Source organism: Micrasema longulum, unplaced genomic scaffold (assembly GCF_059751315.1).
Source record: "Micrasema longulum isolate JH-2025_06_02 unplaced genomic scaffold, ASM5975131v1 h1tg000045l, whole genome shotgun sequence".
In the NCBI taxonomy this organism is placed as follows: Eukaryota; Metazoa; Arthropoda; class Insecta; order Trichoptera; family Brachycentridae; genus Micrasema; species Micrasema longulum.
The window spans coordinates 1,137,366-1,160,751 of NW_028277252.1; the positions used below are offsets into that span (position 1 = coordinate 1,137,366).

The window sequence follows — 23,386 nt, forward strand, 5'->3', positions numbered from 1 at the left end:
CTTGTTTTACCCGCGTTTGAGTGAACATAACACAACAATCATGGAAAGTGCAAAGCAAATGTCGATTGCGATAAAATCCAAAATAATCACATTGTCGCAAGAAAACATATCTAATTGTGAAATATCTCGTCGAGTTGGGTATTCAGAAGGTGCAGTGAGGTTTTTATTTAAAAAAATCCAAGAAACTGGATCCATAGAACGGAAAAAAGGAAGCGGACGGGGGCGCGTGACATCTGCCCGAGATGATCGCTTAATAAAAAAAATTGTTATGCGCGATCGATTTTTAACGGCACCTGAAATACACGCAGAGGTGCAGTCTACCAGCACATCAACATTTTCAGTAAAAACAGTGCCCAGGCGGCTGTTGGAGCATGGTTTCCAAGCACGGAGTCCCGCAAAGAAACCATTACTCACGGACAAAATGAAGAAGGCTAGACTGGATTGGGCGAAAGAGCACCAGAATTGGACCTTGGAGGATTGGCAAAATGTTGTTTTCTCTGATGAATCAAAATTCAACCTTTTTGGTCCAGACGGCAGAAAGATAGTTCGACGAAAACGTGGGGAAAGATATCATCCGTCGTGCGTCACTCGAACCGTTAAACATTCACCCTACGTGATGATTTGGGGGTGCATGACAGCATACGGTTTAGGACCTCTAAATTTTGTACAGGGTACGATGAATGCCATTCAGTACAAAAAAGTGTTAAAAAAACATATTATTCCAACAATCGAGGACATTACGCAGTATACCGCGGACCCAATTTTTCAGGACGATTCTGCGCCGTGCCATAGAGCCCGCACTGTGAGTACAAATATATATATTTTTTAATGCATTTTGTGACCACATGATAAATAATTTATTGTTTTTTTATAGATCAATGAATTCAAGGAGAAAATTGGCTTAAAATCGTTGACGTGGCCCGGGAATAGCCCTGATTTGAACCCGATAGAAAATTTATGGGCGATTATGAAAAAAAAAGTCGGGAAAAAAAAATCAAAAAACATTGAGGAATTAAAAAAAAACTTAATTCAAGTTTGGGAAGAAGAAATAACATCAGAAATTTTAGATTCGCTTTACGCTTCTCTAAATAATAGAATTTTACATGTTATAAAAAATAAAGGTGAATTCACTAAGTACTAAATATTTTTAAATGTTATAAATATGTTTAAATGTAAAATACTTTAATTTAAAATAAAGCGATAAGAACCTACTTCTTAAATATGAATTAAAAAATAACATGTCTTTTATTATTCCATCACAAACACTCGACCATAAATGAACCGTTATGGGTCTCTAAGGTTCGGGTAATCTGATACCTGATATATAATGGCAATTTCTAAGTACAATTCATGAGTAAGATTTTTTATTTTAACCTTGAAATAACGAGTAGTCATCACATATGTCAAACAATATAAAAAAAACTAATTAAATATCAAGAATAATTCATTATATGTCAATTTTAGTTTTTTTAGAGAACTCGTAAATTTATTTGTCTTGCGGTGTACATACTTTTTTTTCATAAACATGTCAATTACAGGTTACCAAAGAAGATGCTTAAAATTTCCATACAAATATACACATTTTCGTACATAAATATGGATTTTACATCATACCGTCTCGATATGCACTGATGAAATTGGCATTTGTAATCGCGGCCCTGATCTTTTATTTATATAATTTAAAAATAAAAATTATAATTCCTCAAAATAAGAAAATGAAGTTCAAAGAATCGAAATCATATTTCTTGTTTTAGCAATACAGCAATGGTCAACGTGTTAGGATAAAAATAGTGTAAGTACAATCAAAACTGGCATTTACATAATATTCACAAAAATACGAGATATTTAATTTTTTTCATTTTCTCTTCCCTTTGTTGTACAATTTACACTTTGTCCATACAGCATTTAAAATTTCCACAAGCAATATGTTGTTGTTATGTTTGCAAAGAAAAATTCAAGAAATAAATTAATAATAAACCTTCAACTACCTGGACTAAGTAGTATTGATTTCATTATACAATATGTTTCGAAACCACAAAGTAGCCGCAAAGGCTGTCTTTTTTAAATTACCTTATATTGATATTCAACCTAATTGATAGGGTGTGAAAAGGTAACAATGTATCAGTATGTAATGTGAGTGTGTACTTGTACTGTACTGTAATGTAATTTAAACCGAAAATCTTATTTACCTAAGGCTTTGTGCATCCAAACGAATAATGTTTATTTAGAAAATGTATACATATTCATTTCGAGAGAACAATACGGGATGAGTATTAGTAAAGTATGTAATTACGTTCCTACTAACTACCCTTAGTTTTGGGATGCTTAATTGTCGCTAAGAAAAAAATAATTAAAAACAGTTCATTAGTTATATTCTATGCTGAATTTTTTTATTTGAATTTAAGACATATAACTAAAATTTAAGATAAAATTCAAATGTTAAAATGTTGATTTTAAGTTCAAGAATATTTTAACAAAACAACGAAATACGAGTATTTCACTTTGTTGTGAAACCAATCTCGTTTTTTTATTTTAAAATTGTGATATTATTTAAAATCAACCTAGTATTTTAATATTCCTAAATCAGGATTAACGTATTTGAGAACCACCGCACTTTAAAAGTTTAAATGCAATCAAAAAAAAAAACTAAATTACTAAATTTAAAAAATAAATACAATTTAAAAAATCCCTTTGATGTTTTTATATGCTTTTTAAAACGCCCATTCATTATTGTAGTATCGAACTTTCAACAAATAATCATCATCATTATCATCATCATCATCATCATTCCCTTTTCGCGCCTAATGGGGCATAGGGCACTGCATTGCAGCGTATCTTGATCATTTTTGTAACACGAAGGTAAAATAATCAGTCTTACACTTCAGGTACCAGTCCAGGGACTATGAAATATTGTAGTGTAAAAACGCCCTTTAAAATAAATATTTCATATGAACCGGGAATCGAATCCGAGATCACTTGCATCCTTGCATGGTAGGCAAACGCCCTGAACATTACACCACGAGGCCGGTACAAGCATTAGTGGATTTGAATTGTAATGATTCTAAATGCTTACGCAATATTTCCCACCAACTTTTTTGGTTATGTAAGCATAGCCACATTTACATTTCAGACCCATTCATACTGACAAAGAAACTGAATTGTTCCGCATTCGATCTTAGGATAAAGCGTGGCATAATAGGGAAGAAACGCACCTATCATCCATCATTCTCTTTCGGAAGCTCGGCGAAATATGTCAACAAGTCATTGACGTCAAAGCTCAAAGCTCTGTTATGCTTTATACCCCACGTTAATGTATCTATACAATATGCCATGATTATCCAGAACCACGAAAAGTACATAAAAAATCTTCATAGAGGCGTGAATGAAAGACGAAATCGTTTAATTTCTTTAAAAATACAGCCATATTTAACCATTTTATTTCACACGTAATTTCTGTTAAAATCCTTTAAAATATTTCCATCATACCTGCCCCATTACGATTCCCAAATAAGCGGCTACGTAAAAAATTATCCCGCATACCAATTAGACAATATTTTACAAATAACTCGTTCTTATTATTTTCCGATTAGTTACTGAAACGTCTGTTATTAAATCAAATATTAAAAACAATCTAGAACATTATAAGCTAAAAAATAATACAAATTTTTAGTAAAAGAATCCAATTGATTTATTCAAAATTGTAAAGGTTTATGGAATAAAAATGACTTAAATGTTTATTTTTTACATCATTATATAAAAAGGTAAAGGCAATAGAGACTAAATCTAATACTGACTCAGCCTACAAAGAGATTAGTAAAAATTCTTAGATTATACCCGAGACAGGGACGATATGGCTAACAAAAAGAATACTCCAGCCATTATTAAAACCTATATAGCTCCACTGTTCACAGTATACAGACACAGACTATTGTATGCAATCGAGATAATATTATAAAGAATATCGACAGTCATAAATTCCCAAGATCTCTACGAAAATGACAATACGCTGGCCAAAGCAGATAACGCAGAACCAAAAATAGAGTCAGACATACTTTGGATACAGGAAGTACCTATTTAAGTAAAGATGCAGCTAAATTCCTAAAATTTTTGAGTAACGATAAAATCAAATCAATGTTTAATATTTGTAAACTCGGTTTAAATAAATGTGTGTCTAGTAGGTAAATACGCTTTGGGTACCCTAAATGCAAAACGTCTGAAGTATTTTAACCTTTTTTTTATTTCTTTCTTCTTATGCCACGCATTAAATTTTCTATCAGAGGATAAGCCCTGAGAGAGAAATGAATCACCATATTGTGTAACTTGTTTGATTATCACTTACGCTTCACCATAAAGCTCTAAGATACTGATTAAAATTTCGATAGTTTAATTACTTAGGCAAGTGTTTGATTGGTCGTTTTGACTAAAACAAAGTATTGAGATTTCGAATGCAAGTATATCTAATTTCTTTTTAAACGAGTTTTGTAATACTTTGGAAACTTCATTATAATAATTATTTTAAGGGGTAACCCTCCGAGGGTAATGTCCTTATGAAAATGAAAATAAGAAAACGCCAATGGATGTCAATGTCATCCATTCTTCTGCACAATACCCATGACCCTCTTGTTCCTTCTCGTGTGCACGGTTCCTGGTGAAGCTATTACCTCCCAACTTATGTGTTACCATAAATCTCCTGTCCCCTATCTGGAGTACCTACAGATACAAGTAATCAGTTATGCTGGCATTCGAATAATTCGTACCCATCAGTTATTTTTGGTGGACTAGCTATTATATTATTCGATTAGACAGATCATCTTGGATCGTTTGGATTCGGTGACGTCTGGCGAAAAAATTACAAAAACAATAATTTATGGTATTGTATTAATGGGTACTATTGAGTATTGAGCTAGTTTTAATAGTCATTCTCACGTTCGTGAGAATATTTAAAAAAACTATTTACTTAATATGTTATTCAAAATACAATTTTTGTACAAAAAAAACAAACTTAAGCAAAAAGTACTTTAAAAAAACAAAACAAAATACCACACAATAAAAGAGGCTGGCTGTTGTTTATCATTTTTGTGTAACTTTTATTGCCATGTGTTGTCCCTCGTGGTCAAATGGTCAGCACATTTGCCTACCATGCAAAAGGTCTCGGGTTTGATTCCCGACATGGCTGACATAAACCATTTATTTGAAAGGGTGTTTTACGCTATAATAGTTCATAGTCGCTAGACTGGCGTTAGACTCATCATCTTACTTTCATGTAACACAAATGAGTAAGATACACTACGATTTGTGTACCATTGCAGTATCCTATGCATCATTAGGTGTGGAAAGGGAATACATAATAAAAATAATACGTTTCTTGGAATATTATACCAGCACTTTTGCTGATTGGGAATATTTCTTACAAATAAAATATGTAATGTAATGTAATGTGTACAGTAAAACGATATATTTTCTCATAAATATTTTTTTTATCTACTACAAGAAAAGGGGTGTTAGTTTTTACGTTGGTCATTTTTAAGTGTTTTTTTCTAAATTTAAATTTTTGTTTTATTTATCAATTCTTAAACATTATCAATCAAGTTTCATTAATACGAGTATTTCTACAAACAAAAACTTCAGTTCTTAGTTCTTACTGAGTATGTTGCCAAATAGTATGAAATAGAAATATTTTCTTTAATTTAAACATATATTTATTTATTCATTTACTACACGGCACAAGTACATTTAACAATATAAAATACAATATTATAATGAGTTAGTTGCACAAAAATAAAGTATAAACGCTATTAAAACATGGATATATAAAAATAAAAATAACAAGAAAAATATCTACACGTACAATATGTATGTCGGCATACACAAGATATGAAAAAGTCGGTATATTATGAACATAAAATGAGTTAATTAGTCGTTAATCGTTACTATAGAACATAATAAACTATTTATAAGGGGATGATTTGAATTCACAGAGACTCGAGCTAAAAATGTCGATATGAGAGGTAGATCCATTTCCTAGTCTGTGGATACGCGGTATAGGTGAGTGACAAGGATAGTTGGTATATATCACGTACATCTTTTTTTAAGCCTAACCTGTTGTTTAAATGGATATATTATAGTAAAAATCAAACTAATTAAGACTTCGCAACATGTGAAAAGCCATGAACGATCGTAGGAAAGAAAACCTATTTACTATAAAAACCATTAACCTTGAAATTCGTGAAAGATCATAAAATAAGCTGAAATGTAAATAATGTATTCAAAATCGAATTAATGATTACGGAAAATCAATAGATAATTTTCCTAACCAGTTATTAGCTATTCGACTTCTCCACTATTCGGTTACACATATCACTTATCTGAAATCAAAAAGACGATCGCCACTAAACTTCTTTGTTTGCGTTACCTACCTACTACCTATGTTACCTTATTCAAGTTACACAAAGAGGTGCATCAGAGCTCTAGTTGAACTCAAGTTACTCCCATTGATTGCGTTTATTACGGAAGCTAGTGGTACAGGAAGGGCGTAGGGTGGGGGCGGCGAGGAGAGGAGTGGAGGGACCCCGAAAAGATCAAACTCCCCTTTGCATTTTAAGCCCTATTTAAACTTTAAACTCGCGTCCAGAATTCAGGTTTCCCCGTGTTCACGTTATATTATTTAATTTAAATAACTATCTTTGGGTATTTATTCTACATGCAAGGAATCGATCGATTGTACGTCGTGTCGTCATACCTTTTTTTTATAAAAAGAGAAATACTCAGTTCTTATTATTTACTCAAATATTAAAATTTTTCAGACGATTTCCTAAAAGTCGTACATAACTAGTGCTGGAAAAATGGAAATCGAGTTGTGGTAGAGTGGGATTCGAACCTCGGACCTTTGGCCCGTGAGTCTACAATACTTCCACGGGACCACAACGCGGTCACACCACACAATCTTGCTATGATAGTTATAATATAACACCCAGGCTTAAAAAAAATCATATTTTAACTTTTGTTTTCTGTCCTGAAATCGATCCCGAAACCTTTCGTGTGTGATTCAAGCCTCATAGTCATTAAACCACGGAGGCCGCCATGTCAACAGAAACTGAGAAAATCTTACCACAAGGATTCTATGTCATATCATAAAATGTAAAAATCTAGTCACATTTATTTTTCATGAAGAATTTACATAAATATGCATATTCAAGGGAAAAAAACAATAACCAATATAAACAACAATATAAGGATTTTCCCACATTTACAATCCACAATTTGCCGCCTAATTAGAAATGAGCCTGTTCTAAAGGCTGACAAATTGTGGGTTTACTGTAAATCTTGGTGAAAATATGGTGAACAGGTAAATATGGACTTAAGAAATAAAAAAAAATCTATGTTACCCAGACATTCTACAAAAAACATATTCACTATTATTCAATATATTTAATCGGGTTGTGGTCCCGTGGCTAGTGTCTCGGACTCACGGATCAAAGGTCCGTGGTTCGAATCCCACTCTACCCCAACTTGATTCCCATTTTCTAATAGTGAGTTATTTACAACTCATTGAAAATGGCCCTCAAAATTAAATATTTGCGTAAATTATAAGAATGCAAATATTTATTTTAATCGAAAAAAAAATCTTACTCAAATTTAGTAGATTTTGGTGTTAATTACTTTAACCTGATTACTTATTAATAATGAAAAATAATAGGTGTATCATACTCCTAAATTAATCATCTTTTAATTATAAAGTAGACCGTGCTATGTAATTACCAATTTGACGCATTTGCCTATCAGAGAAAACTATTTTACGATCTAATTTGTTATCCTAACATATTTAATACCATCTTTGAAAAGAGATATAAAATATAAAAAAGACGCTTTACAAACTAATTCATTCTTGAGGCCCAGGGCTCGAATCCTCGGAGGGTGGACGTGAAATATTCATTTTAAGAGAATACGCGGTGCCAAACAATTTTGATGAATAGGTATTTTTAAAGATTGTTTTTCTCTCAAGCTCTCGCAAGTGCCTCCTCCTTGACACTGTGCGAAAAAAAAAAATTGCACGTCAGACTGATTCTGCCTAAGTAAAATCGACAAAACTGACGTATCGTTGTCCCGTTTTCCACACCCCAAAATTAAACCAATTTTTTTTTTGAGAAACAGTATAAGAATGAAATTTTCTGTATCGCAACCTTTTTCGTTTTTCAAAATTATATATCGTTTTTGCATACCGTACATCCGAAGACGGCAGATAAAACTGAGCCCTTTTATGGTTTTTGGATGGTCCTAGCTCCCATTAAAATCTTTTTTTTTTAAAACAAAACTGTAAAAGCACGCTAATGGTAAATATCTTAAGTGAGTAAAAAAATTACTGCTCTAGAGCCATATTCCAGGAAGAAAATACAGGAATACGTTTGTATGATAAAAAAATGGACCGCGTTACCTCTTTAAGGTTTTTTTAACTGCAATATTTATTGTTCCTAGACTGGCTTCACACATACAATCTTATTTTGCATAATCCTTTTTTCGTACATATTTTCTTTTTACTTTTAAAACTATACTTGAAAAAATGAAAATAAATTATTTAATTTACTTATCATCATTATTCCATGTCATAGTGTAAACAAAGAGCCTCCAGGCATCTCTGTCAGCTGCCAGCTTCTGTGCATCCTCCCAAGTCAGGTTTGCGTCTCGTAGTTCTGACATGAACTGCCTACAAACGAACTACCAGCAACAGACGTTCAGGACGTCGAGAATCTGATTCCTCGCAAAGTAGGCAAGCGTGGTCAAAAGCTATCAGGAGGCATACGCAGAATATGGCCCAGCCAATTTTCCCCTATAAAAATTTGCTAACTAAATTAGTTAAAATTTAGGAGCAAGTATTGAAATTTGATCCACTTTTAGCTTCATGAAGTTTTTTATAATTTTACAATGTTTTTTTATTTACTATGCCTCATTTTTTAATATATTTTTTATTAAAACTTCATCATCATCATCATTCCCTTTCCGCACCTGGTGCATAGGGCACTGCTCTGGTATACCAATAGCAGCGTATCTTGATTATTTTTTGTTACATAAAGGTAAGATGATCAGTCTTACGCTTTAGGTACCAGTCCAGGTACTATGAAATATTCTGGATGTGAAAACTTATTAATAAACATTTCTTTTTTTTTTTTTTTCACCACAACAGGCCAGGAGGCCTAATTACAGAGGTGAATTACATCACGCGTTAGCCTACCATGCAAGAGGTTTCGGGTTCGATTCCCGACATGGTTGATATGAAATGGCGGCCTCCGTCGTGTAGTGGTCAAGACGCTTGATTCACGCACGGAAGGTTCCGGGTTCGATTCCCGGTGAGAACACAAAAATTAAAATGTGATTTTTCTCAATCCGGGTGCTCTGTGATGTAATCCACCACTGTAATTAGGCCTCCTAGCCTGTTGTGGTGAAAAAAAATATGTAAATGTAAATACAGTAGAGTCTCGGTTATCCGACCTTCCGAGTTATCCGACCTACCGGAAAAAAAAATTGAAATCCAAAAACTTGCCACGGAAAGCAATATTGCTTCTTGACAATGCTACGTGCTATCCTGACGAGGACGAAGTTAAAAATAAGGAAATAAAGGCCTTGTTTTTGCCTCCAAATGTGACCTCTTTATGTCAACCTATGGATCAGGGGACCTTAGAGACAATGAAGAGAAATTATCGAAAAAACCTGCTTTCTTCTTTAATTGAAGATATAGGTCTATTGACCAGAGAGAAAACATGTTGAACAAATTGCGTCATCTTAATTTGAAGGACGTGGCTTACTACGTGTGAGAGTCCCAATCATGGGAGAGTATTGGAGCGAACACCATTTCTAAATCTTGGAAAGTTTTACTCCAAAAAAATAAAGAATCTCCGGGTGGTGAAAATGTAGAGAAGGAGACCGAACCAGACAATACCAGCCTACTTCCATTGTTACAACAAGTGCCGAGTTGCGCAGACGCAACAGAAGAGAACGTGAATGAGTGGATTGCCCAAGACACATTTTCAATGTCGTTTTTATAATTTTCCGTGTTATCCGACCTTTTCGCTTATCCGGCCTTGCCGCGGCCGGTTTAGGTTGGATAATCGAGACTCTACTGTAATGTTTCAGACGTTTCCCTAAGGTGGCCAAGAAAGGCGCATTTTTTATATGAAGAGGTAGCTCATTCCAAAATCTGGCACTTTGAACGGAAAAGCAATTGCTGAAGAATGATGTGCTATGTCGGGAATGGAAAGTGTTCTCTCCTGAGAAGAGCGAAGTAATAGACCAAGATCAGGAAGGTAAATTAAATTCTAAGCAAGACCTTTTGGTGCCCATGGGTTGTGAAGAATGTTATAAGAGTATTTGAAAGTTTACGCTCTGATTAAACAAAACCACTAGAATTCGGTGCGAAATGATGATACATGGTAATTTTTTTTAATATTAAAAATAAAGCGAAAACTTTGGTTCTCCAAACGCTCCAGACGACCAAAGAATTATATATTGGCGACAAGATAACGAATATTAGCATAGCGCACATTGTTTTTAATTATAATGTATTTTTTATCAACAATACTGATCTGATTGTGAAATACTGATGTGTGAAATACTATTTTCAAATGGGTACTGGGTAAAAGGTTCGTTGTACCGTTGATTTAAACATAACATAACAATAATGGTAGTAACGTGGGACACAAAAGGTACCTTATTTCTAACTAACATACACGTTGTTAAATTATATCATTAATTTAAACACAATGTTGAGCTTATTTAGCAAATAGCCATAAAACTGAAATGAATGTCACAAATTTTGCGCGGGAGTTCGGGGGAGGAACAAAACGGTGTTTATCGCAAGGGGTGGATAATTCCTACCCCCTGCCGCTTGTTGCCATAACTACGAAATACAGATACACAGATACATATATATTTAAGGGATAGTTATATTACCCTATACTCCTACACATACATATATCTGCATATCATAATGCACTTAAAACGCAATCAGAAAATTCAAAAAATATTGGATCTATTTTATTGAATCTATTTGATAAAAATAACTTATCAAAAAATTATGTATTTTTAATATATATATATATATATACGTGTGGAAAGATGTGAAAAGGGAATGATGATAATGCTCTGTTATAATACGTTATTTATTATTAAGTCATAGTAGACAAGTTTAATATTTTTAGCCCTCTTGGTTTAATGGTTAAGACGCTTAGTTAGACAAATGTTGTAGGTTCGATATTGTCATTTTTATTAAGCCCAGGTGTCATGTGCTGTTTTTACAACTAAACAAGTCTCTTATGCAAAAAAAGTTTATACACCGGTTAAATTTCAACATTTTACAGTTATTTTATAACCTTGATATGAAAACTTCGAAAAATTGTAATATTTGAATTTATGCATATTTATGTCATCGCGCATCGGTAGCTTGTATCCGATGGAATTGTATAGATTTTTCCTTATTTGGGATGGACAGTAATTCGAGTTAGCTAAATCGATCTGAAACCCAAGGATTTGGGCGTCATACCAGGGTTTTGACCCCATAGATATCGCTCTTAAAACTGTCAGATGAAGGGATAATAGAAACATGCCTGAAAGTAACTGTAATATTTAAATAGAGCTGCTTTCTCGTATGGGCAAGTATGTAAACAGATAACTACCGAGATTATGTATTCGTTTGTTTAGTTTATATTTTCACATACTATTAACATTGACAATATCAATATTTTTCTATTACTTGATATTTTTCGCTCTTAAATAGACAGAAAATATTTACACGCCCATTTGTAATAAAACATACTAAACATCTGAAAAACAGTATTTGTATTGTCCTTGGGCATTTCTATGCTGTATTTTAAAAATGGAAATAAACGATGAGTGTATTGTTTCTATTTTTTTTTTTGCATAAACAATACATTCAAAAACAACAAGCCATCACGCCGTTTCCCCGTAGGGGTAGGCAGAGAAGATAGAACGCCATATTACTCAGTCTTTGCATACAGACCTGCTTACTCTACATTCATACATCTTCTAATGCACGCACGCCGATTATTCCTACTCTTGACATGTCCATCTTCAAGTATTTGATGAACTTGATAGTGCCATGTCTCTAGGTTTTCCTCGTTTTCTGCATCCATCAAAATTCTCATCGTAGATCCTTATATCCGTTCTTTTACTGTCCATTCGCTCTACATGTACAAACCAACGCAGCACCCCTTTCTTGATTCTGTCAATAATGCAATACATTCAACATGATGTTTACTGTAAATATTTAATATACAATATAAGTTGATATGTTTTGATGCATTTACATAATTATTACCTCATCATCGTCATTCCCTTTTCGCACTTAATGGTGCATAGGGCACTGCATCGGTGCACCAATCACAGCGTATATTTTTTGTTACATGAAGGAAAGATGATCAGTCCTACGCTTCAGGTGCCAGTCCAGCGAATATGAAATATTCTAGTGTAAAAAAAACCCTTTTAAATAAATATTTCGTATCAACCATGTCGGGAATCGAACCCGAGACCTCTTGCATGGTAGGCAAACGCGCTGACCATTACACCACGAGGCCGACAATTATTAACCTACATGAGTGAATTAATAGATGAGCTTCCATATGAAATACAACAAAAACGAAATCTTGTGAACTCCGAGATTCATATTACGGGACTAGACATATTTTGAATACTTCCTGAAATAAACCTTAGCAGGTTTTTCGATAAATCAAAAATTTCCGAATAAATTTATTTATTGAAGTTTGGTATTTCATTTCAGCTCAAAATTCAATACTTTTTCAAAATTTATAATGTATTACTACAGAACCTTGTGGTATATTAATAATTTGATAAAAATGTAACATTATTAAATGTATATATAATTAAATGTTTATATTATTAAATGTATATATTATTAAATGTACATATTATTATATAATGTGCTTTATTATAAAATATATTTATGATTTTGACTGCATTGTAAGCTGTATTCAAAAAAAATTGACACTGAAACTGAAAACTAAACTGAACATAATATGACTTCTAAAAACTACTTTTTCATTCGCTTTTCTTTCCTACAAATACAAAACACGTTAAAAACAAAATAAAGTTTTCCTTACTTAACTTCAATGGAACTAAACTTCAAACTCCAAAAACAGAAGCGAATAAAATAATTTTACCAAAAACCCATTTTCACCTTTTCCTTGTTTAACATTGTTTATTGACTCGCGCATTTCGTTTCTCTATTTTATTTTATGTGATAAAGCATGAATTATCTAAAAATCAATATATTTTCAAAAATTATATATTGACTCGTGATAGCGTTCGTAATTCGTACCTTATATGAAACATTCATATTGCACAATTATTCATATCTGAAATACATTGAATAAATAAAAAATGTGCCACGTGAGAAAATGGGGTAACGCGTTAAGTAATAAGCACAATGACAGGTAAAGAGGTAATATCATACATACCGATATAACCGCAGATCGCAATATTGCAGATGCCGAGAACCAGACACCATAATACCAGACATCTACAGGGCGAGTTTCTATAGTCGTTGGATGTCCTCGGATGGCACAACTCCAAAATCATTTTCCAATTTCACATTACCCACTCCAACACTAAAACAGTCCAACACGAGAGAACGCGTCACATTTAAGGCACCGAACTAAATGAGAAATTTTCCCCGAAGCAAAAGAATTTTCCAGACCACTGGAGGGAAAATTCCTGGACTGCGCTTAGTTGCCCCATGGCTGCAGCTTTTCCTCGTAGGTTAAGCCTTTTGAAAGTTTTATTGGATGCCTTAATCGTATTCGACTAAAGAAACCTAAGAAGTTCATAATTAAAGTAATTCATTTTCACTTCCCCGATCGGCTTACACATTGCCTGTCTTTTAATTATCCTAAATATCAAATTACCAGGCTTACATTCTCCTTGATACGCACTCGCTAAATAACTAGAACTCATAAATAACTGGATTACTGTTTTTGCAAAGCTGCACTTTCATGAATTCAACATAAGGAAATTCAAAAACTCAACAACTCGGTGTTATATATTTCAAACTGTAATAAATTGGTTTTTTGTATGTTTGACACAGAAAATAACATGAATTATTCCGCATTTAAATTCTGCAGATTTTATCTATGATTTTATAAATGACAGGTCGATTTAAATTCGGGAACATGCGCTGCGCGGGAACTTGAAAAGCGCGGCAAACGATCCTGCCACCATCGCCACTGTCGTAGAACTAAATAGAACTATGGAATCAACTTGGGGCGATGGGTGAACATAATAATATGTTATGTAGGTAGGCGCCTAGCGCCGAAGCGCCTCCAATGAATACTTACTTATTCTATTATAATATGTGCTTAAATTATACATATATTCTCCGAGTTTGTGTAAAAACGACATTAATTGTAACCTAATACTATGCGTGACTTGTATATATATTTATTTTATTATTTATTTATAAATTTATTGCAAAAAAATATATACATACTTAATAACAGGGAATCTATATAAAACCAATTAATGTAAAATGAAAACGGAGTATTCTCTGTTTATGATAGTCTCCATCTAACATGGCACAACCTATTCTAAGATGGAGATTTTCTATCTTTAGAGCATAATTAGTCCTATACTAATAAAACAATAACATAAAAAAGAAAAACCATATTTACATACATATTTGATTTAAAGAAAGTACGAAAATACCTAGGTACTTTTTAATAACATGAAGGTAAGATGATCAGTCGCACGCCTTATGTAGGTAGTTACCAAAGTACCAAAAATAGTATCATGGGAAGATTCACCATTCAATAATATTTCAGAATTCTTTGTATCCAAAATATGGTTTTGAAAATGATAAAACAAAAATTACTTATATAAATATTGCTGAAGTGTTTTTCAATCTTTATATTAATTAAAATTTTAAAGTGTTTATTTTATTTTCGGACGAATTCGAAAAACATACTCATGTACTTAGATTATTGTAGCTACTTAATATTAAAGTACAGTTATTAAATTCATATTGTATACTGTGGTGTTTTATAAAATATTATGGATATAAATGGATATTCTAATAAAAAAATAACTATAACAGTGTAAGTCACTCTCCAAGCACAAGAGCTAGTCTTTTTTTTTGGAGAGTTACAGTTATAACATTTACTAGATGTATAAAAGTAGATTTGTATTAGAATAAAAAAACATGGACTATTTACGAAAATATATTAATTGATAATAAGATGGTAATAAGAGGTCATAAGTCATAATCCCTAAGAATATTTTTTTCTTGATCAAGGAAGTTCACCGTCTCTGTTGAAAAATTCGTCATTATGAACATTGATTACATCGCATTATTATGTAATGCGATGTAATCAATGTTCATCCATAAAATGTTTATTATTATAATTCTAAACGTGAAAATAACATTTTCCCTTAAGCACATTACTTAAAAACCCGAAACCAGAGGTTTATCATTTACATTATACATGAATGACATCGGTACATCCCTAAAATATTGTAAAATCCAACTTTTTGCAGATGATCCACTAGTTTACATATCAGAAGATAATTATGATACAGTGATAAATAAAAGTAACGATTTAGGAAATATATCAAAATCGTCAAAAGTGAATAAATTAAAATTAAATATATGAAAAACAAAATATATGAATATTGGGAAAAAAATAATACCCCGGGGTTACAATATTAATATTGATAATTTGAATATAAATTCTGTGGACGAAAAAAAGTATCTCGGGGTCTACTTTGATAGATATTTGAATTTCAAAACACATTCTCAATATGAAACAAAAAAAAACATTTATGGGAAGATTACGAAATGTAATAGATATAAAAAGTAGTATTCTTATTTATAAAACAATAATAATTCCACAGATAAATTACTGTTCTTCCATTCTTTTTTATGTAATAAAGGAGAAATTAAAAAGATACAAATTCTTTAAAATTAGGCGATGAGGATTATACTCAAAATAAATATCTATTCTAATGTAGAAATAATGAACAAAGAAATCGGCTTGCTCACAGTAAAGCAACAAATGAAATTTAATGTAGCAATTTTTATGCATAAAATAATTAAGGGGATGAATAAAATAAAAACAATAATAAAATTTAACCAACAATGTCATACATATGAAACAAGGGGTAAAAAAAAGATAAGATTAGCAATGAGGAGAAAAACAGAATCTCAAAACTCATTTTACAAGGGGTTGAACCTGTACAATGAGTTACCTGAAGAAATAAAGGAAATAGAAAAAATCGAACCATGTCAAATTAATTTGAAAAAATATGTTATTGAGAAATTTTTATAAAAAAATTTGTAATGTTATTAAAAGTTTATATTAGTTCTTAAGATGTTAGGAACTAACTTAATAAAGCATAAATAAATAATTCATGATTCAGTTAAATTGATTCAAATATAAATTAATTTAATATGAAAATTTATGTTTTTTATCAAACATTAAGTTCAGATGCTAAGTTTATTTTGAAAACAATAAACTCATGAACTCGAATTTTATTACGATATACGCAGATCAAATACCGTCATACATATTTGCTATGGTCCAGCTTAAAGAATCCAGAATCCGAAAAATGCTAAATCTTCTATCTACATAATATCATCAATAAAATAATACAATGTCACCCTACTTCAAGCGATTTTCTTCCCTTCTCACTTAAATCTAGAGCATCATAATAAATAAATTTGAGTAACGCAAATTTTCCCCTTATGACCATTTACCAGATTGATAAAATCACCCCCTCAGAGTTCAGACTCGGCACGTGGTTCACGCACACAAAGGAAATATATATTTATAATATACAGGAATACATATGCATGTAGGTACCTACCACAAACATAAAAACAAGATTAATACGTCATCATTTATTGAGATAAAAAAAGTTTTCTTACACGGGGTAAAAATGTTTTTTTTTTTTTTAATGAACTACTTTAAATATCGTCACAAATTATTTTAATTCAACCGATGATAGAGTGTTGTTATAGATTTTCGGTTTCCGGTAAGCCAACCAACCAATCAGGACAACTCACCGAAGATAACTAGTGACGTCACGAACAGAGTAATTTAAAAATTATGAAACTTTAAAAAATCGTAGCGATGATAATACGATACGCGAAAAAAAAAACATTAATGGTTTAGTTTGATAGTCTATTAACAAATAAAAGAAAATTAAAAACCACTGAACTTCCTCATTGAAAATAACGCCGTTAGCTTCTCATTGTAATCAGGGCCCTGGTTCATTAGACAGCCATCTCATAAAATTACCCTCAAACCCTTACCCCTAAAATTACATTAGTATTATAATTATATGACAAATGTTGGTGCAAATCATTAGATTTATAATGACCATTAGAGTATTGTATTTCTCACTATCTCAAAACAGGTCATTTGCAGATTTCTGATTAATGAACTTGACGATTGCGGTGAATTTACATGGTGATGGCAGATCACAAACTTTGTAACCTAGACTCTCATATTCTCAACAGCTTCATCCCTGTTGAAAAAATATCTAACAGTAAAAAATATTACTGCGTAAAAAAAAACTCATTATTTTTTTTTTTTTATAATACACACGTTTACGTATATTAATTTAGTCGTTAAAATCATCCCTGCACGTGTTTGAAATCACATATTATGTACAATTTCGTACATTGTACTAGTAGGTACGTGTGTTATGTATTTGTGTACAGTACACGTGCACACGTGCAGTACACATCTGTCACACAATGCACACCGCTTCATAATATCGATTTGTTCCAAATTCCCTCGTGCTAAATATTGCCAACTTTTTTCGATCAATATTAACAGTATGGAAGTAGGGAGGACGGCCGACAACTTCTGACTCTAGGGCCCCGATTACAATAGTAAGTTAACAGAGTTATCTTTAGTTGCCTATAAAATAAAATCGAATCTTCTGAATGAAAAAAAAAGATATTCACACATAGAATTAAGAATAGTCGAGAAAGAGCGTAGAATCATATTTGAATGCGTCGGACTGTGTTAAAAAATACCCCCAATATCCCCCACTTTGATGTCGCCGCGTAATGTTGCACGATGGGAAAAAATATAATCATAACACAAATGTAAGGTAAAAAAAGCAATCTGTTAATTTCTCTAAAATTTTATTGTGCACTCGCAAATATTGATTGACACAACAGAGTAGATAAGTAAAGGGTCATTTAATAATAGTAATTGAATTAATGAACTTTGAACTTAAAATAGACAACAATTTTTTTTAAATATAAAACGGATATTTTTAAATCAGGTTAAATAATATTTGATGTTTTAAAGATAATGTCGGTCAAATGTCCACCACAGAGTTGTTTAATCCAAGGTCCAATTTTCATTAGTTCTCTCATTAGATGAGCAAAGTAGGGTAAAAAAAATTGCTACCCTGGCAACACTAACGAAATGTCTTTTTTGTTTTCTTCGACAATCTGACAGATGGAAAAATAGTTAAATTTTTAAGTAATTTATTTGCTACTTGCACATTCATTTGCTAATTACACATGAAATGTGATCCCATCCTGTTTCTTTAAGATCCTAGCAGTATTTCTGCACTTTAAAAGGACACAACACGGCATTATTGAATTTAAATCAGGATTTGTGTACTGAGCGACGTCTAAAAAGAAACTAATGGGTCAAAACGTAAAACTACTCATTTATGAATAGTTTAGTTTCCTTCTGTTTGATGTTCGTATGCGGTTTCTCTACCATTTTTAATTCTATGTATTCGCATTTTAAAAATAAATAAACGCATTTAATTAAAGATTAGTGACGAAGAGATTTTCGAACAAATATACACATTTTCATAGAGAAAATTAGATTTAATTGACTCTGTTAACTTCTCATTAGTACAACAGTGGGGTCCCAAATAAGCAAATGATTGCCCGTTCTATGGGCATTACTTTGCGTAATGATTTTCCAAATGTCCAGTTTGCCTGTGTAAAATTTCAAAATATTTATTTAAATGTCAATGATTGAAAAACTTAAATTTTCGCCAAAAATAAACAAACTTAAATTTAAGTTTAAAATACTAAAATATTATTTCTAAATGAAATCACAAAATCAATATGTTCTATCAACGATTGGCATCAACATGTGATTCAATTTTCTGGCAAAAGGTTCTATTCTATGTAAGAAATAGGTACCAACTGTATATTTCGTTCCAAATTTTGTATACACTCTATACACATAATATAATGTACTTATATATACGTATGTATTTTATTGTGGTTACGTGATCGTGTATTATGTTAATGTAGATATTTATTGTAAACGGGTACTGTGTGAATTCAATATCGCTTGAAAATAATTTTACGCAGTTATTTGTAACCTAGTAAATAGGAAATGGCTATTATTCGATTAATTAATGATTATTCGTCTAGTATAATTTTATTTACTTATAAAATAGTCGAAATTTAACGTTTAATGTTACAAGAGAGTGCCTACTCGATCAAGAGATAATATTATATGAATCGATATAGATGTATTTACTTTTATTTAACTTGAAAAAAAAGTTGGTACCTACATACATAAAAATAAAAAAAAATGTACACATCGTGTATGTACATACTTACCTTTTTTCGACTTCTATTTGTAAATACAGAGTTCTAATTTAGGTTACATTACTATTAATGACCAAAAAAACGCTTTAAATCGTTTTTAAAATTATTAAGCTATTTTTGTTCTGATTTTTTGTGTTTTTTATTTTTAGTAAAAAAATTATTAAAAAAAAATTAATTCACGAGAAATAATATTGCGCTAATGGCGTAAAAAATCGCGGAAAACTTTCAAGATTCGCGCTATTTTCTGTTTTCAGAAAGCACAATGCGCCATCGTAAGGTAATTTTAAAAATCGGAATTGTTGTTTGTCTTATTTAATTGAAGTGTCCAAAAACCGAAATTCAAATCAGAAAATTTTTAAAAGCCTATAAAAGTGCAATGATATATTTTTTTACTATATAAGGATAAAAATAAGCATTTATGAAAACATTAACTTAATTTACGATTAATAAATAAATATTTATTCGATTATGTTATTTATTGACAATTCTTGATGGAATTACATTGTAATTATATAATAACTTAAATATGAATTTAAGTTATAAATTTAAAATACTTGGTACAGCTCCAATTGTTTATTTGACCAATTAGTGTCTTCACCTCATAGTAATAATGCGTAACCTAGAGAGGAGCCCAAACGTAGGAAAACCATTCTATGACTATTGGGTATTAAGTTAGCTACAGTTCGCAGCAAAACAATGGGCCGTACTCAGGTCAAGAATTGCCAAATGGAAATTAATTTGCATTGTAATTACTTTTGAATATGTACCTGTGTATTTATCGTTGCGGGGTTATTCCAATCTATTTTTCTATGATTCGCCTATATTTATTTTATAAAACTGAAAATACATGTTTGTGTTTACTTTTTTATTCACAATATATTTATGTTGTATTTATTAATACATAAATCCCAACTCCATGGAACCAAAGTCATGTGTTGAGTTTGTTTGTTTGTCCGTCACATCTCAGAAACGGCGAGTCGTAGCGGCATGAAATTTGGACACGTCATTTTAGATGCGATTTCAAGGTTAACGTTGCTATTTTCGATTAAAATTTTCATTGACCTCTACTCAAACTCTAGTAAAACTCAAACTTTATATGGATGCCTAGTGCGGCCCTGACATATTGCCCATAATCAACTGTCATTATCAACAGTAAACATACTTTAATTCACAAATGTATCCCCTAAATTGAGAAAAAATAGTACCTGAAGTAAATATGTTGATATTAGGAAAGTTTTTAAGCAACATAATACACGTGTCGGGAGAATAAGAGCCAAAAATCAATGTAAATCATAGGAAAATATTCGGAATCAATTACCTGTGAAAACTGACTCCTTTAACACCTTTGACGCTGCTACTGCTGCAACCAAACATACTGCAATTCACCGTAGTCGATTTTTATTTATTATAACGTAAATATCCAAGTTATTTACAAACAAAGCCAAGCACAACTACAAAAGCTTACGATCGAACCGTTATGTTTATGTTGTCAAATAAAACAAAATGGCCACCAATTGGTTGCTAGCCAACAAACCAACATCGCTTGCGTTCTATGAAACATAGTGATAGGGCTTCTCTCTAGGTTACGCATTTTTACTCTGAGGTTTTCACCCTCTAATATCTCCAGAATGACAAAAATTCTATGAAAACGCTAATTGGTCAAATAAGCAAGTGGAAGTATACTAAGTATTTTTAACTTAATTATATAATCAGGTATAAGTTATTATATAAATACTACTTTTTTTTAGTTAAAATTTTTCTTTATCATAACAAATCATTTCATAAAAAACCAAAAAAAAATATATTAAAAAACTAGGCATTTACAGGGCTTATGGAATGTTACTTACATGTCTGACGAAATATTCAACCTATTAGTTAGGAACCCGTGCCCCAGATGTTTAAAATAACAAATTCATCAAGCTTCAATAATATTAAAAAAACTGTTTATTTTTATATATTTTATTAAAGAATTTATGAAATACATTAGTTACCGTAAAAATACTACAAGTCTTCTATAAATTATGAACATTATTAATAGCATAACAGAATACTATTGGTATTCATGATAAACTAAATATACACAACACAGGACTAAAGAGACGGAAATCGTAAGTTTCCAATACATAACACAATTCGAAAATAAACAATGAACATAATATTATATTTATGTACTTAATTTAGGTTATTTCCCTAGTTAGGCAGTTTAGTACTTTAAAATTTTTTTTTTTTAAATCACAAATTAAAATTAATATGCTAACTATCCAAGTATAAAAGTTATTTTTTCACTACCTTTAATGTGCCTAAAATGTATAATGATCTCCCGCTGAAGACTTTTGACAAAAACGTTGTCCAATGACTGACAACTTGAGAAAGGAAACAAACAGGAGTCTGACTACTGTAACATAATGAGATTACTTTTTATATTTAATATATTAAGTGTTTATATTTTAAATAAACATTCTTAATGAAATACATACAACAAAAAATAACTAAAGAATCATTACCAGCTACCTCAGAACAGGTCATTATACCTAATGAGAGTAATGAGTAGTGATATATATATATATATATTTATATCGAGCAACCACACTTACAATTTATAAAATGTACAGTTTTCACCCAATTACCTATTGTAATAATGAAGTTGTACTCAATTATTATAAATAGTGATTTTGTCTTTCGTCAGCATTAAATTGGGAAACATTTACTGGTTTAGGAACATGGCTGATCCTTTGCCAAGGCGTACAAATAATAAACTTTTCTGTTAAGTAAAAAAATATTTGTATTCTTTGAGTATGGAACAGATCGGCGAATTAAAAAAAAAAAAAAAAAAAAATAGTGAGCTTGGACAAAATAAATAAATGAGTATGTAGATTTCTTTAACGTGGAAAGACACAAAGTTAATGCTTCGATTAATATTAATTTAACTCAAAGATGTTTTTGATTTTTGTCCAGTTTAATTATGCGACATTTTAAAAATGTTCCTATGTAAAAAAATGTGTGTTAAGTTTTGTGAGATTCGATAAAATAAACAAATTAACTAATTTTAGTAAACACATAGTTCACCTAAAATCATCACTATAATGCACACTTTAAAAGAAACGACAATTTTATGCTATTTTTATACAAAAAAAAAAAAAAAATTATAAACAGCAGATACTCCAAAATCAAGCTTTTCCTGGTCTGACATTTTTTTTTGTTAAATAAGTATTTGTGTTCTTATAATTTACCAAATATTTCAATTTTGGGGCCATTTTCAACGATTTCTAAACAACTCGCTGTTAGAAATGGGAATCAAGTTTGAGTTGAGTGGGTTTCGAGCCTCAGACCTCCGATCCGAGTTCAGGACACTAGAGATGAAAAAAAATACTGGGGATTTTTTTTTTATTATTGAACAAATGACTAAATAACTAACTAGATATTATATGGCAGTAATTGTGTACGTATTATAAAATAAAATGAATTGTGAATTGTAACTTGTAATTAAAACAGGAAAAGAAGCACTAAAGACAAGTATTTTTATAAAAACTATATGAAGTCAGAATTTTTAAATGTATCTTCCAGTGTATAGTGAATTGAATTTATGAAGATTATTGGCATTCATATAATATAATCACACATCGTATATTCTCAATAGTGAATTTATTTATTTACAGAACACAATTATATTTATTATGTTCCGATCATTTAAGTTATGGATAGTTTTAAAAACAAATTCAACATTGGTACTACGCTACGCGTGTAATTATAATAATACATATTTTTTTA

At 31.2% G+C, this 23,386-nt stretch overlaps 1 protein-coding gene across 1 annotated transcript in view; it reads right to left on the bottom strand.

Annotated features, from left to right (window-relative positions):
- LOC148285233 (uncharacterized) overlaps nucleotides 1-13,711 on the bottom strand; it is a 129,911-nt gene extending 116,200 nt beyond the window's left edge. Inside the window, exon 1 of the mRNA XM_088228325.1 lies at nucleotides 13,482-13,711. Coding sequence (XP_088084451.1) covers nucleotides 13,482-13,602 — 121 coding nt within the window. The 5' untranslated portion in view covers nucleotides 13,603-13,711. The remainder of the gene's footprint in view (nucleotides 1-13,481) is intronic.
- Between the last annotated feature and the right edge of the window lie 9,675 nt (nucleotides 13,712-23,386).